Source organism: Leopardus geoffroyi, chromosome A3 (assembly GCF_018350155.1).
Source record: "Leopardus geoffroyi isolate Oge1 chromosome A3, O.geoffroyi_Oge1_pat1.0, whole genome shotgun sequence".
Taxonomy (NCBI): domain Eukaryota; kingdom Metazoa; phylum Chordata; class Mammalia; order Carnivora; family Felidae; genus Leopardus; species Leopardus geoffroyi.
In genome coordinates, this window is record NC_059336.1 from 119,446,890 (window position 1) to 119,462,030 (window position 15,141).

The following is a 15,141-nucleotide window of genomic DNA, read 5'->3' on the forward strand; positions in this document are numbered from 1 at the left end:
TTCTGTTATTTTTATATGACATTTGATTCTATTAACAGCTTCTTCCCAAAAGCTCCACCTCCGTGGCATATCAAGACCCAAGCAATTAGGGCAGTGGGCACCAGAGGCAGTCAAGGAGCCTCTAAATAATTTAAAACAACACAAGGGACTAAAAGTCTGCTTTTTATTACCAACATGTGCCAGGAACAAAACAAGATCAGTGATAAAAACACTCTTTTCTGAAAAATCTTTTGTTGCTCTAAGTTCTAAACAATTTCTGCAGTTACTGTTGACTTTTAATAATATATGCGTAGGCTTCGATATAGCACCTTTCTATCTGTTATCCTTTAAACTAACAAGGAAGTTAATTCACAGAACATGGAGAAGGAGAATAGAGTTGGCCTGTGACAGCCATGCACGTAGCCGAGTTAGTTCAGTTCTGCCATTTATGTACGATCATTCTCTACATCTTGCGGAATTCTTTTGAAAACACTTGTGGAAACTTTTCTTCGTGTTTTCTTCTTCCTCCCCCTCTCCACCGCCCAAAAAAATACATTAACATAATTAAAAGGTATTGATCCATTGCTATTTTCTTATTTCGTATTGCGAATTTTACTTTTATTTGTAGAATTATTTTGCTGGCCTGTTTATATTCATAGTTCAGTCAAAGAAAACGTTCACTGTCTGCTTTTCTTTCCAGGCTATTATTATTATTAGCTGTGTTATAAAAATTACCAGCTCCAGGTGTTAAATTAGGTGCACATCGCTTATTTCCCACGAGCACCAACTGGCCCTTCTGTGTCATCCTTATAAAATGGAGACAGCCCTTTGCCAGAGTTTCCTTTTCTATCCATTTCTAAATGCAGACCTTTCCTAGGGCGTGGCCTGAGCTCTCTTCTCATCTCTTTTTATCCTCTTTTCCAGTGTAATTTAATCCATTCCCATGGTTTTAAATACAATCATAATGCTACTGACTCTTTTAACTGACAGCCCTAATCCAGAATCGTCTTCTGAGTTTAAGACCCACGTCCAACTGTCTAATGGACCGCTAGGTTTTAATGCCTTCCCCAAATCCAGCTTCACTTAATATGTCCAAAGCCAAACTCTTGATTTCCAAATCCTGCCTCACTTTCCCCATCACTGTCTTCATTATCTCAATAAAAGGCACTACCATCTACTTAGCTGTTCAAGCCATTCTTGTTTTTTCCCCCGATCTCTGACCAGCATATCCAAAATCAGTAAATCCAAGAAATTTAAGCTCTAAAATATGTCTTGAGTAACATCCGCTTTCTCTCCAAACCCACTGCCACTAACTAGTCCAGACCAGCCATCCCTCACCTGGACCAATGCAACTGCTTCCCAACTGGTCTCCTTACTTGCACTTCTGGCTTCTCCAACTACTCCCTCAAAGAGCAACCAGAGTGACCTTAACATACTTAGAAACTTGAGAAATTCCCACATTAGTCCTTGACCTGTAAGAGTTATCATGGCAGGGAAGGACAAATGGACACCTCTACAACTGCACCTGAGTACATAAAAACAATCAAAAACCAGAAGTGGGGGGGGGGGTATGGTGGGTGTTAGTGTCACCCTTAGGGATCTCAAGGATGCAGGAGGGGTGGTCCCTATCAAGTCTCCATTTAAGTCATGGGTCTGGCCACTGCAAAAACTGGATGGCTCTGAGAAAATGATTGTCAATACTGCAAGTTCCCCCAAGTAGCAGCCCTGATTGCTGCTGCCACACAAGTGTGTTACCTTTGCTAGAGCAGATTAGAGTGGCCTTAGGTACATACAAGGTGGCCGCTGATCGGGCCAAACGTATTATTTTCTACCTCAATCGGGAAAAAGGATCAGGAAGTTCACATTTACATGGAATAGATAATAATGTATACTCATATAATCCTCACATTCACAGGGTCATGTTAATTCTAGTCGCTGTCAAAATATAGTCTGAATAGATCAGGACCATCTAGATACCCCACAAAACATCACACGGATCCAATACATTCAGACTGGCAGGTGAGTCAAATATGACCCACCTGTTTTTGTAGGGCTCACAAGCAAAGAATGCATTTTACACTTTTTAATGGTTAAAGAAAAAGATCAGATGAATAGGCAGAGCACAAAGGATTTTTAGGGCAATGAAACTACTCTGTATGACATTATAATGGTAGATACTTGTCACTACGTCTTTGTCCAAATCCACAGAACACCAAGAGTGAATTATAATGTAAACTATGAACACCGGGTAATGATGATGTGTCAATGCAGGTTCATCATTTGTAACAAAGGTACCACTCTGGTGGGGGATGTTGATAGTGGGACAGGCTGTGCGTGTGTGGAGGCAGAAGGTATATGGGAAATTCCTGTGCTTTCCATTCAATTTTGCTGTGAGTCTAAAACTTCTCTTAAAAAGTGAAGCTTATTAACGTAGAAAAGCAAGATCAAAATACAAAGAAAGTTTTGTGACACATGGACATTACACGACATTCAAATTTCAGTGTCCATAAATAAAGTTTTGTTGGAACACAGCCACACCACTCTGGGCCCCTTGTGTCCAATGGCCAGCAGACAAGAAGTCACCATGGTAGGGTAGCTGACCCCGAGCAGCAGGACAAGGTATAAGTGCTGTTAGGCAGTGAAGGTGTTTAGGAATTCAGAAGATTATGCAGGTGCCTCTTGGCACCCCCTTATGACAGCCTGCTGTGTCTGTGAACGGACAGGTGCAACAACCCTAGCCTGAGAAGGTCATGATTATCAGTCTCAGACCCTTCAGGAACGAGGGAACGAGGTTGTGTGTCACACAACCAGATAAGCCCCTGGGACCAGCAGAAGTGACAGCTGAGGTCCACTCCAGAAATGCATGTGGAAGGCAGGCAGGTTGGGATGGAAGGAGGAAAGAAAGACCTCTGAGGGCAGGTCACGGACGGCCTGTGTCTTCAGTGTATTGCTCACAGTGCATGGCATAGCAGCGTCTCAATAAAAGTGCTGAAGGGACTATTATTTCCGTCTTTGACTTTACAGGTGTATTGAATGTCTTAATATCCCGTACTTTGCTTGAACCCTCTGGAAGAAACTTTTCCTATCTCATCGAGAAACAAGTCCCGCTCACACGTGGGGCCCGCCGGCCCCTCCCCGCAGGACCTCCCGCCCCAGGAAGGCGCCCGCCTCGTCCCCGCCCTGCGACGCCGTCACCCCGGGCGCTCCGCTGCGGACCCGCCCGGACCCCCGGCTCACCGCCTCCGGGCTTCCAGGCGCGCCGCGATGCGGAGACGCCGGGCCTGGATCCGCTCCTGAGGGTTGTCGGAGTGTATGGACGGCCCAAGAATCGGGGTGGACGAGCGTTCCTCCTCCTTCTCCAGGGCCCCCAAGGGCCCCGGCGGATTCATGGCAGGTGCCTCCCGCCGCAAGCAGCTGCCTAAGGAACACCGCGAGACCACCGCCCCGTTGCCAGCAACAAGCCGTTGCCAGGGTGCAGTCACCTGACCCGCAGCTGGAGTGCGCGCGCAGGCCTCCTCAGGCTCCGCCTACTGGCATCCAGAACGTGGTGCCAGTTGGTGGTTTTTATCCTAGAGATAATACGCCCGAGGCTCCACCTTGGAGGGGTGAAAATTACATCACTCAGCCCTGTACAAATAGCGCCTAGCATAACACCTAACGTGTAGTAAGTGCTCAACCAGTGTTTTGCTGAATGACAGGTACACAGATGTATCTGTATGCTCACTGCAGTTATTATATTAAAAAACTGGCATGACCCCAAAGTCCATCCACCAGTAAGGGAACTGATCCAGCTTTCATTGGATAGAAGCCAATGCAGTCACCAAGAATGGGGCTGACCTAGAGAGGCATAAAGCTATATTACATGAGGAAGAGATGCAGCCCAGTATACAGAATGTGATCTAAATTTTACTTGAAATATATATAGTACCTACACGAGAAAAATGAACACAAAGCAGGGCCAATATCAAGTTACTGCCTGTGTTCTCTTCTAGGATCTTTATGGTTTCAGTTCTCGCATTCAGGTCTTTAGTCCAGTTTGAATTTATTTTTGTGTGTGGTGCAAGAAAGTGGTCCAGTTACCTTCTTTTGCGTGTTGCTGTCCAGTTTTCCAACATCATTTGTTGAAGAGACTTCTTTTTCCCATTGAGTATTCTTTACTGCTTTGTAGAAGATTAATTGACCAACTAGTTCTGGGTCCATTTCTGGGTTTTCTATTCTGTTCCATTGATCTATTTATTTTCATGCCAGTACCATAGTGTCTTGATGACTACAGCTCTGTAATATAACTTGAAGTCCAGAATTGTGATGCCTCCAGCTTTGATTTTCTTTTTCAAGGTTGCTTTGGCTACTCGGGGCCTTTTGTGGTTCCATACAAATTTTAGGATTGCCCCGTTCATGCTCTGTCTCTCTCTCTGTCCCAAAAATAAATAAACGTTGAAAAAAAAAATTTAAAAAAAAAAAGGGGCGCCTGGGTGGCGCAGTCGGTTAAGCGTCCGACTTCAGCCAGGTCACGAACTCGCGGTCCGTGAGTTCGAGCCCCGCGTCAGGCTCTGGGCTGATGGCTCAGAGCCTGGAGCCTGTTTCCGATTCTGTGTCTCCCTCTCTCTCTGCCCCTCCCCCGTTCATGCTCTGTCTCTCTCTCTGTCCCAAAAATAAATAAACGTTGAAAAAAAAAAATTCAAATTTTAGGATTGCTTGTTCTCGCTCTGTGAAAAATGCTGTTGGTATTCTGATAGGGATTGTTAAAATGTCTCTACCACCCAAGCAATCTACACGTTTAATGCAATTAACGTGTATTCTGATAGGGATTGCATTAAACGTGTAGATTGCTTTGGGTAGTAGAGACATTTTAACAATCTTTGTTCTTCCTATCCAGGAGCATGGAATGTCTTTCTTTGTGTTATAGTTTTCAGAGTATAAGTCTTTCTCCTCTTTGGTTTATGTCTAGATAACTTATTGGTTTTGGTGCCATTGTAAATGGGATTGATTCCTCAATTTTTCTTTCTGCTGCTTCATTATTGGTATACAAAAATGCAACAGATTTCTATACATTGATTTTGTATCCTATGTGTTGTATGCAAGTGTTGAATCACTGTATTGTACATCTGAAACTAATATTACACTGTATGTTAACCAGCTGGAATTTAAATAAAAAATTAAAAAAAAAAAAAAACCGGATACATGCACCCCAATGTTCATAGCAGCATTTTCTACAATAGCCAAATTATGGAAACAGCCCAAGGGTCCATCAACTGATGAATGGAAAAAGAAGATGTGGTATATATACAATGGACTATTACTCAGCCATAAAAGTAATGAAACCTTGCCACTTGCAACGATATGGATAGAGTATTATGTTAAGCAAAATAAGTCAGAAAGACAAATATCATATGATTTCTCTCATATGTGGAATTTAAGAAACAAACAAGCAAAGTGGGGGGGGGGGGGGGGCAAACCAAGAAGTAGACTCTTAACTATATAGAGAACAAATAGATGGTTACCAGAGGGGAGGTGGGGGGAGGGGGTGGTTAATAGGTGATGGGGATTAAGGAGTGTACTTGTTGTAATGATCACCGGGCATTATATGCAAGTTTTGAATCACTGTATGGTACACTGCATGTTAACTAATTGGAATTCAAATAAAAACATGGGGGGGGGGGGAGAAAGAATTAAAATGTATATTTGCCCAAATATACAGTGCTTTCATAAAGCTTTCGATTTGGCAAGAAAAGAAAAAGAACACAAAGTAGTGGGTATCTCGGGGGGCTGGGTCCACAGGTGGTTTTAATTTTCTATTCTAAACAAAAAGTTTACCGAGGCACCTGGGTGGCTTAGTTGGTTGAACCTCCAACTCTTAGTTTTGGCTCAGGTCATGGTCTCACGGGTTTGGAAATTTGAGCCCCACACCCCTCTCTGCACTGACAGTGTGGAGCCTGCTTGGGATTCTCTCTCCCCCTCCCTCTCTGCCCCTTCCCTGCTTACTCTGTCTCTCTTGAAATAAACTCAAAAAAAATTTTTTTTTAATTAAAAAAAGTTTACAAATAACAAATCACTTTTGACATAATAAAACAGTTGTTGTGTTGTTGTCTTTAAAGGGTCGTAACAGGAGATCCTGAAGAGACTGCAGCAGGCCAATGTCACGGGTGAGAGGGATGTGGGGGAGGGTTGTAGGTGATGTCTGCCGTGATGACTCACAAGCATCCAGAGTCTGGTCCGCCTTGGTAGGCACTACTCCAAAAGCAGAGCTGATTTGAGAATGGACTTACACTAATGAGCTCATGAAAGAAAAAAAGGATACCCTAATTCGAGCAGGACACTGCAATTGACATACAAAGCTTGTTTATTTATGGCTTGAGACCAGCATATGTCTGTGGCTGATCTACAAATGGAATCCAACTATAACTGGCAAGTTTCTTGATGCTGTGTGATTGGCTGTAATGAACTCAAGGGCCCACAATGGGTATAACTTGCCACAAAGACTAGGTAGGTCAAGTCCTTTCACCCCCATCCCTGGGTAAGTTTGGGGTAACACATGCAAACCCTTCTGGCTATATGGGCTTCCTTTGCCAGGCTACAGGCTGGCCGTCTACCTTCAACGTAGTCTTTTTCCAGACTAGATTTTAGTATACCAAGTCCAGTCACATACTTAATTCCACATCCATAAAATTACACCAGATCGCTTTAATTGGGGTTTGGGGATTCATCAGACATTTACATAATTTCTTGGCTTATTCTTGTCTCCCAATTTGTGTGAATTTTACTACGATTCTCAGCAGGCAATCTTACTTTATTCATTTCAAGTTATTTTTCGAACTGCCTCACCATCATCATGTACTGACAACAAAAGATACAAAGGATGGTACAGAGAAGGAAAGAAGGGAAGTCATGAGTAGGTCATCAGGCTTAGGGAAAAGTTCAGAGGCAAAAAAAAATAGAGAACTAGATGTTAGTAGAAACTGAGCACCTACCTCAGACCACCCACCCACTGTGCCAAATACCTCCGTGCATCATTCACAGCACATGTTACTAATCCCATTTTATAAGCGAAGAATTGGAGGCTTAGAAAAAATAAGTAACTTGCCCCGGGCCAAAGCTTGCCAAGCTGAACACGACTAAGAAACAGTCATGGCATTAAAAGTCTGGGAGGTCTTGAGCAACTTTCAGAATGAAAGCAAAAAGACAAGTGGAAGGAGCAGATACCAAGTTCTCCTTAAGGAAATTTGGGAGCAAGGAAAAAAGATGCAAAGTAGGAAGAAAAGCAAAGACGCTTTGGAGGTGCAGGGTCTAAGCCTGGACGGACCCAAGCTGCTTACCTGGTGCGTGCCTGCTATGTGTCAGGTACCCGCCAGGTGTTCGAGATTTGCGGACAGAAGGGCAGGAGGAACTGCTGGGGCGACCGAGAGGCTGGGTGGCGCAGGGGATTAAAAGCACACCGCTGGAGAGGCAGCCCCGGGGCAAAATACGGGGCATCTTCCCCTCACCTTCTTCAAAGCCTGTTAGAGACAAAAACTTTAAATGCCTGCTGCCAGAGCTGGGAACCACTTCCGATGTAAAAGATAGGAAATGTTCTCAGAAGCAATGTTAGAAAATAGGGGTTTTTAAAATAAAAGCTTGTGATTTATAAGCTGAACTAAAGTTTGGGTGTACTAAGTGTATGTCATTAGATTCTTGTGGAATTAGCCTGGGAAATTAACACCATACATTTTTCTGTGAGAAAATGTGTTTAAGACAACCACCCTCCCAACTAATTGAAGTGTGACCCAGTTATTATTATACACTGCCCAGCACCCAGTTCTGGGGCAGTCAAGAGCAGGACACTACGAAGAGCTGTTACTGCCACCTGCCTGGTACTCGGCTTTCTGAAACAAGTCACAGGGTTGTAGAACACCCAGGAGCAAGCAGGCGGATCACTCTTTAAACACACAAAACAAAAAACCTTGCACTATGCTGCTCTAAAGTAATCAGTGATTCTGAGACAGCATTCTTCTCCCTCAGAGCACCCTCCCCTCTTGCATCTACCAAGGAAAAATAAAGAAGACAATCTGAAAACAGTTAAAAGGATTTAAAAATTATTTACTCTTTACTTTTATTACAATAAATATTTATCAATAATAGAATGAAACAATTTTAAATTAAAACCTACTGCATTACTTTTGGGGTTCACAGCAGCAGAAATAAACATAAATCCAGTTCAGAAGGCAAGGCTTCCAGAATCCACTGGCAAGAAACAGTCAGGTCTTGATTATCGGGGCCAGCAATGGGGAACAATAACACCAACGATGCAAAAGTAACAGTGATAGGATCTATTTGTGGACCAAACTGTCTACGACTTCACAACACTGCAGATAAGGAACTTTTAAGCAAGTTGTAAAGCCCCATTTCTGCAAGAGCTAGATCTCTTCCCCCCTCGAGCTCTTGAGCACAACAACTGCTCCCAGAGCTGCCTTCTGGCCAGGGATGGGCCCCAACACCATTCAGAGCCAGAAGACTCAAACCTGATGGAAGCAGCCGTCTTCTTCAAAAACTGTCTTTCTGGCTCACAATCCCTGGTGGAAGGGAAACAGAAAGAGACGTATTTCACAAGGGCCTTCCGTGGGGATTGAGATGAACTGCAAGTAGGAACGACTGTGGCTCTAGAGGAGGAAGAGGCTTCGGAGTTAGGGGCTACGTGCCGATTAGGTCGACGGGAAGAGACAATCTAACGAGGGTGTACCATTTTGCAGATAATCAAGAGCACACTGCATGTATATATGAATATATCATACATAGATATGCAGAAAACCTATGTGTACATATTAAATACGTATATATACACACACCACACATAACCAGATAAATGCTACATTACTTACCACGAACACAGCAAGTTCTAGACAGACCCATTATGAATATGCTCCATTCAACTATCTGAAAGAGGAAATGAAAGACTTTGTGTTCCCCTTTATCTCACTGACACACTCTGCTTGTGGCACACACGTTCCAGTTGCGTAAGTGGTGTTGCTAATAGGTACCTGAGAAGGCATGGAGCCGTCCTTGTTCCAGAATACCACACACAGCAAACTGCAACGGGTCTGAGCCACACAAGGTACTAACTGATTCGGCAGGATGCCTGCCACCTGTCCTTAGTCACAGGGCACGAAGCCTTACTCAGAAAAGTAGCCATTTCTTTTCCTACAGGTGGCTACAAATGTAACCTGTTTTGTCCTACGGCAGGGGAAGGGGACGAGGTAGGGGTCAGGGAGTCTGCACCTGGGCAGTAATTCACTGCTTCCCCACTACCCAGAGGAAATGCTACTTTCATAAAACAACTAAAATTTGGAGTGTAACACTGAAGTCTGCTTTCTTGGCACGTTTTGGAACGAGCATGTCATTACATGTAGCTGGGTCTTTGTCTCCCGAAAGCTGACTCATTTCGTTTAAGTTATCTAAACAAAATAACCTACAATGTTAATACTGTGGGCAGTTTCAATCAGCAGTTGTTAAAGTCTGATGCTGAATGATACCAGTAATTCACACAGATGTAAAATGCAACATTCACAGATCTTGTGAAATGAACATTCCTCCGGTAACGAGTTAGTAATATCAAGTACTAACTAAACGTGTTCCACGTAAGGTCAAGAACTTACTCCTTGGAATTAAAAAGTGCTCGTCAAGAATATAAGAATCTTGGGCTCATGGCAAGTTGTGTATGTTTTAATAAAAAAACAAAATCAATTCCAAATTTTAATGGTTACCCATAGAAACTGCTCAAGAGAAGACTTTAGCCAAAGAGCCATAAAGCATCCCCAGCATTTAGCCAATCCTGGTATCTTTAATACTGACTTTAAGTTCCATGTAGCATTAGGTACTCTATGGCCATGATCCAATTCACAAGCTTTAAAAACAGCACCACTTTGGTTTAGCCTACCTTTCTACAAATGATTCTGTGAAGAGTAAGACAATGTGAATGGACCACGCAATCCTTCTGTTAGGTCCACATGGACTTTCCTATAGAGATAAGCCCTTGTTAAGATATTCTAAAACCAGTCCACGTGCCACTTTCCAATTCTGGGAACCCGGCCTTTCTGACCGAATGCAACACAGTCTCCTCACTCCGGCCACCTGTGAGGCGGCTACAGATGGCAGAACATTTTCTGCTTCCCTAAATATTAGCTCATTTAAGATCTCTCTGACGTAAGAGCAGGTCCCCGCTTAAAAACAAACCAGAAAAATCCGCTAGATTACTATCTCTCGCATATTTGTTTATTGAAGAGCAAAGCGTAGTACTAGCATGTGGGTTAGAAAGTAAGGTTACATTTATTTTGCACTGTGGAAGCCCTGCAACGAATCAGCCAGCAGATTCCACTCCCACGGCTTCACACGAGGAAGAAGGTACATGTCGCCACTCTCTCTGGAAAAGCTCGACAACCAGTATTTACCAGAAACCCTAGCGTAACTGCCTGCCAATGCCAGTCATCTGGGCCACTGTCAAAGACGGAAAGTAAACTACGCAAGTCACATGGGTCACAAAATTAATAAAAGAAAAATCAGAAATTTACTTAAGCTTCCTAAAACAGAGAGAGCATCACACTTTCAAGTTTCACGGTGATTAGTTTAACACCATTTGCCTGTTAAAACTGTCACTTAAAATATACATGTCAAAGTGCTTCAAATGCAGCATACTAATTAAAATTCCTCTTGGAAGGTTCCAGTACCGGCAGCTAATTTAGGAAGGTTATTCACCCACAGGGTGTTCAAGAAAGGGCATGCTGCCTTACAAAGACACTTGAGAAGAAAAAGAAAATTCTACCTGGACTTCACAAATCTCCCACAGAGTGCTCAACCAAGTCCAGAACTGCTAAAGGCCACTCTGAACATAGGAATCAACGCAACCAAAGATTTCTGTATTTATTTTTGGCCTTTCTGGGGACCCACAGCCAAAAGTTCTAGCCCATCGGCTTCATTCTGTTGCCTCCAGCACATTCCCAGTCCTAGACCAGCAAAGAGATCTAAGGCAATCAAGGAGATTGGAATGTGGCAATATCTAGGCGCTACAGAGCAAGTTGGCACCTCTGTCCTCGGTGGTGGCAAGTTCAAAGGAAGCCCAGAAGAATGAAAGGAAGAGTCACACACAGGCTTCTAGTTAGAATAGAAAGGGGAAATGGAGCCTTTGACTCAAACACCTTCAGTTTACCTTTTTATTTTCCACAGGTGATAGAATCAAAGTCTACTTTGGCAAGCAAGGTACATTCCAAAGGTTTTTCAACGGACTACAAGATAAATTCTTGGAAAACTGAGCATTTAGGAAACTTCCAAATTCACCTTTGAATTTGAAATTAGTGGCGGAATGACGATTTAAATTGAAATGTGAGAAGTTTAAATTCTGTATTGCACTAGGATCACTGGGCACTAAGGTGACCCCTTTTTCTCCTTAAAGTGGACCCGATGCCTGCTTTTTCTCTTGCATGTTCCCCCAGAGCCCAGACTCCGGATCATGATCAATACTCTTTTGGTACCTACTTAGAATGTGGGCAACCCTAGACGTACACTCCTCTTCCCCAAACCTCTACTAAAGTAAGTGACATGTTGGTAGTAGTACAAGTACATTCTAGACTGATCAGCACGGAGCTTTTTTAAAATTAGAATTAAGAGCATTTTAAGCATGGTGCGATTCAAATGCCAAGGACGATTTTGCTGTTTGTGTATTACCCGGTTGTGTGCATCGGTTGTGTGCGAATGGAGGAGCGCTGCCGTAACCCGTGACAATTTTAAACTGTGCGATGCACTGACGGTCACGAATGTTAGTAAAGGACTGGGAAAGACGGCAATAACATACTCCAGTCAGGTAAAGATTTTTCTATCCCATGCCCCCCTCAAATGTGGGGGAATTAATTTCTGTCAAGCACCAAAGGGCATGTTTCATACCATAACCTGACAAGAAACTTCTCACAGGTCTGGGTAACTCTGGTCAGCAGAGACACAAAGGAAACCTCCGGCCTGGCTAAGGCACTCTACTCTGAAATGGACAGAAAACATGCATGTGTGGCCAACCACGCCATTGCTCCCCTAAAGGCAGCTCAGCGTATGCTGGGAGAAAGGCTGGGGTGGTCCACTCACCCCCAAAGCATCATGCAGAAGCCTGAAAGATCTTGTATATTTATATTTATACTTTGGAAATGCGGTGGTAATTGGCATGACACAAATGCTCAGAGCTATTTGTAATGAAGTCCTGCTTCAGCTGCTGTATCACTACGTAACAAATGGGGCTTTCGAGATGCACTTCAAGATGGCAGACGAAACCAAGAAAACGTCAGCAGTATACTAACGATGCACAAGTCCACAGTATTCTGAAACACTCAGTTTCACTTTTACCTTGCTGACGGCCACCTTTCTTTCATCTAACGGTGCCAATGAAACTATGGCATAATTCTTTACCACTGTAGGGAAATATACGGTACAGGCACAAATAATTTCAAATAAACTTAATGCAGTAGAAAGAGAACAGAACACACTTTGAGGTAAAACAGCCCCAGAAGTACAGGACACGACCCCATGCCAGAAAGGGTGTGTGTGTGTGTGTGTGTGTGTGTGTGTGTGTGTGTGTGTGTATAACTATACTGTACAAGGTGAAGAAAGCCTGTGGTCCAAATTTGTCATTTAATAAATATTTATCAGTTCTTTCCTTATATAATACAGATTACTCTCATTCTGTGTACAAGGTCAACAAAATAGTAAAATGATTAGCTCAGAAACCTTTGAATGAAGCTTTGTTCCCGGCCCAAAATAACACTTGATGCAGTTCAATTTTGCAGATGACAAAGAACAAGGTATACAAAAAATAGAGTTACCATTACTTAATTCATTCATTCTCTGACCTCCATGATGGCAAGTTACTAACAAACATGGAATCACTACCCACATTTTCCTGCATCAATTTCTCACCTATTTTCAGTCTCAGAAAAAGTCACCAGATATACCTCAACCTTTACGAGCCGTTTTTAAAAATGAGTACAGAACCATGAGTTAGCTCCTTGACTCCTCATTTCTAATAAACTGGATGACAATGATTAGAATTTACAAATTTAAAACCTGAAATATCAATTATAGTTATTTTTACAAAGCAGCAGACTGAAATTTAAAAAGGAATACATTATAATTAAATTTAACGATGGTCACATTCATAGATAAATAATGGTAGAGAATTTAATTACATATCAACACAGTGGTGCCAGTTTTATCCAAGTGCAATCCATCCAAAAAAAAAAGGGTTTAAGATACACTCTTCATTCAAGCACAAACTTCATTCAGTGGAAAATAAAGGAAAATCAGCAAGTAAATTTCACCACCACCAAACTACACGGAGACAAAGTCAAAAAGAAAGTCATGAGAAGGTGTCATCTAAAAAACAACCACATTGAAGTCAAAGGGATTTTTACCTCTGTCAGTAAACCTCAAAAATTATTCCAAGTCATTTTAAAGAGAGTAGATACTAAGTAAGGCATATATCTCAAAAGTTTTCTTCAACTGGGGAAGTGGAGAAGTGGGCAAGTTGGGGAAGAAAGAATTTCTACTTCCTTATCCTGTATGAAATAAAAACACAGCACTCTCTCCTCCACAAAAAAAGAGACAGGACAGACGAACGGAAGAACAAATTGAATCAGGAAACTAATTTCAGAGTGAGGTTCATAGCAGTAATTCATAGGGAGGTTCGTGAGATTTCTAACTCCAAGGTAAATTTCTCTTATAAGGAAGTTTATCTGTGTTCCTTACGAGTAATTGTCACAGGACTGGGACTGTCACATGCATTCATATAATCATAGTTTGCAGGCACCAAATCTCACCAACTTGCCTCTGAGGGGGAAAATACCACATTTAAACGATGAACCATGTTAATGTGTGAGCTACAATTATGATCCATTCTCTACTAAGTATCAATAGAATATTTCTCTTTAAAAGAAAATTAAACCGGGGGCGCCCGGGTGGTGCAGTCGGTTAAGCGTCTGACTCTTGATCTTAGCTCAGGTCATGATCTTGGCAGTTCGTGAGTTCGAGCCCCGCATCAGGCTCTGCACTGATTGCGTGGAGCCTGCTTGGGATTCTGTCTCTCCTTCTCTCTGCCCCTCCTCCACTTGTGCTCTCTTTCTCTCTCTCTCTCCAACTAGGTAAATAAACTTAAAAAAAAAATTTTTTTTAATTAAATTAAATTAAACCATTTGTCAAGATCTGTTCCCAAGAAAGAGAGCCAGAATACTAGAGAATCTAAATATATATATTAGCTCTCTTAGCACATGAGGACAAAAGGCATTTCCATGGGAAAGAGAAATGAGTATTTGGCAACTGTATATTGTTCTGTAATCATTTGGCATCTCCGGTTAACAGTAACTTCCTCTTATCTTTTCCCCGTATTAGATTTGGGCTATTGATAACTTCCATAGCGAAAGACCTACTACTGAAACAGTATCAAATATGAAAACATTTTGTGGTTTTCTTAATGTTATCAGTGTTCCTAAACCAATCTGGGGGCTCTAAAAATAAAAACAAAGCATCTTTAACTCTGTACGAACCAAAACATCATGGACTCATGAAGCTAACATCACTAGAAACATTTTGCTGGTCTAAAGTACATTATGCCTAACCAAAATGCCACACAGTTTTATAAAAAGTAAGTTGGGAATTAGTAGGTCCAAAATTTCGTAAATTCAGATCATTTGTCCAAGTACTATACACACTGAGTTCCCGTGTCTGTTAAGCAGATCAGTTTAGTTCAATGGTGATGGATGAAATATTTACAAGCATCTTATTTACAGTACTTCCTTCTGTAGATTACAGGCCAATACTCTTTTCTTCCGTTCCTAGTCAATCCGAGTTTGGTTTCCTCAATGAGAAGGGATAAATCTGAAAATGGTTGCTCAGCTGCTTTACCTATATAGAAAATCAGAACATGAGATGGTGACAGATACATTCCTAATTATTTTTAAAAAGCACACAAAATTCACCCACTGGAGACAACAATTTACCGACTGTAACAGCAAAACTCAGCAGAAATAACGAAGAGGCTTTTGTGGACTAGGATAGCTACAGAGCTAGAGGGCCATAGAATTCTACAGAATACTAGAACTACCCTGGGACAGTTAGGACTTAACATGGGTCTGCCTAACTCCCAAATCTAGAATTTCTTCCAGA

General features: G+C 42.2%; 2 protein-coding genes across 6 annotated transcripts in view; both read right to left on the reverse strand.

The window, feature by feature from the left end:
- The window catches only part of DRC1 (dynein regulatory complex subunit 1), a 46,488-nt gene extending 38,575 nt beyond the window's left edge, over positions 1–7,913 (reverse strand). For 3 of the 4 annotated variants that reach the window (XM_045447469.1, XM_045447467.1, XM_045447466.1), the window contains exon 1: positions 3,217–3,458. In XM_045447469.1, the coding sequence (XP_045303425.1) occupies positions 3,217–3,368 (152 nt within the window). In that variant the 5' untranslated portion in view covers positions 3,369–3,458. Of the gene's footprint in view, positions 1–3,216; positions 3,459–7,292 lie in introns of those variants that run through there. The other variant, XM_045447470.1, reaches the window with a different exon arrangement.
- A 118-nt stretch (positions 7,914–8,031) lies between these two features.
- The window catches only part of SELENOI (selenoprotein I), a 47,192-nt gene continuing 40,082 nt past the window's right edge, over positions 8,032–15,141 (reverse strand). For both annotated transcript variants that reach the window (XM_045447471.1, XM_045447472.1), the window contains one exon: positions 8,032–14,880. In XM_045447471.1, coding sequence (XP_045303427.1) covers positions 14,782–14,880 — 99 coding nt within the window. In that variant the 3' untranslated portion in view covers positions 8,032–14,781. The remainder of the gene's footprint in view (positions 14,881–15,141) is intronic.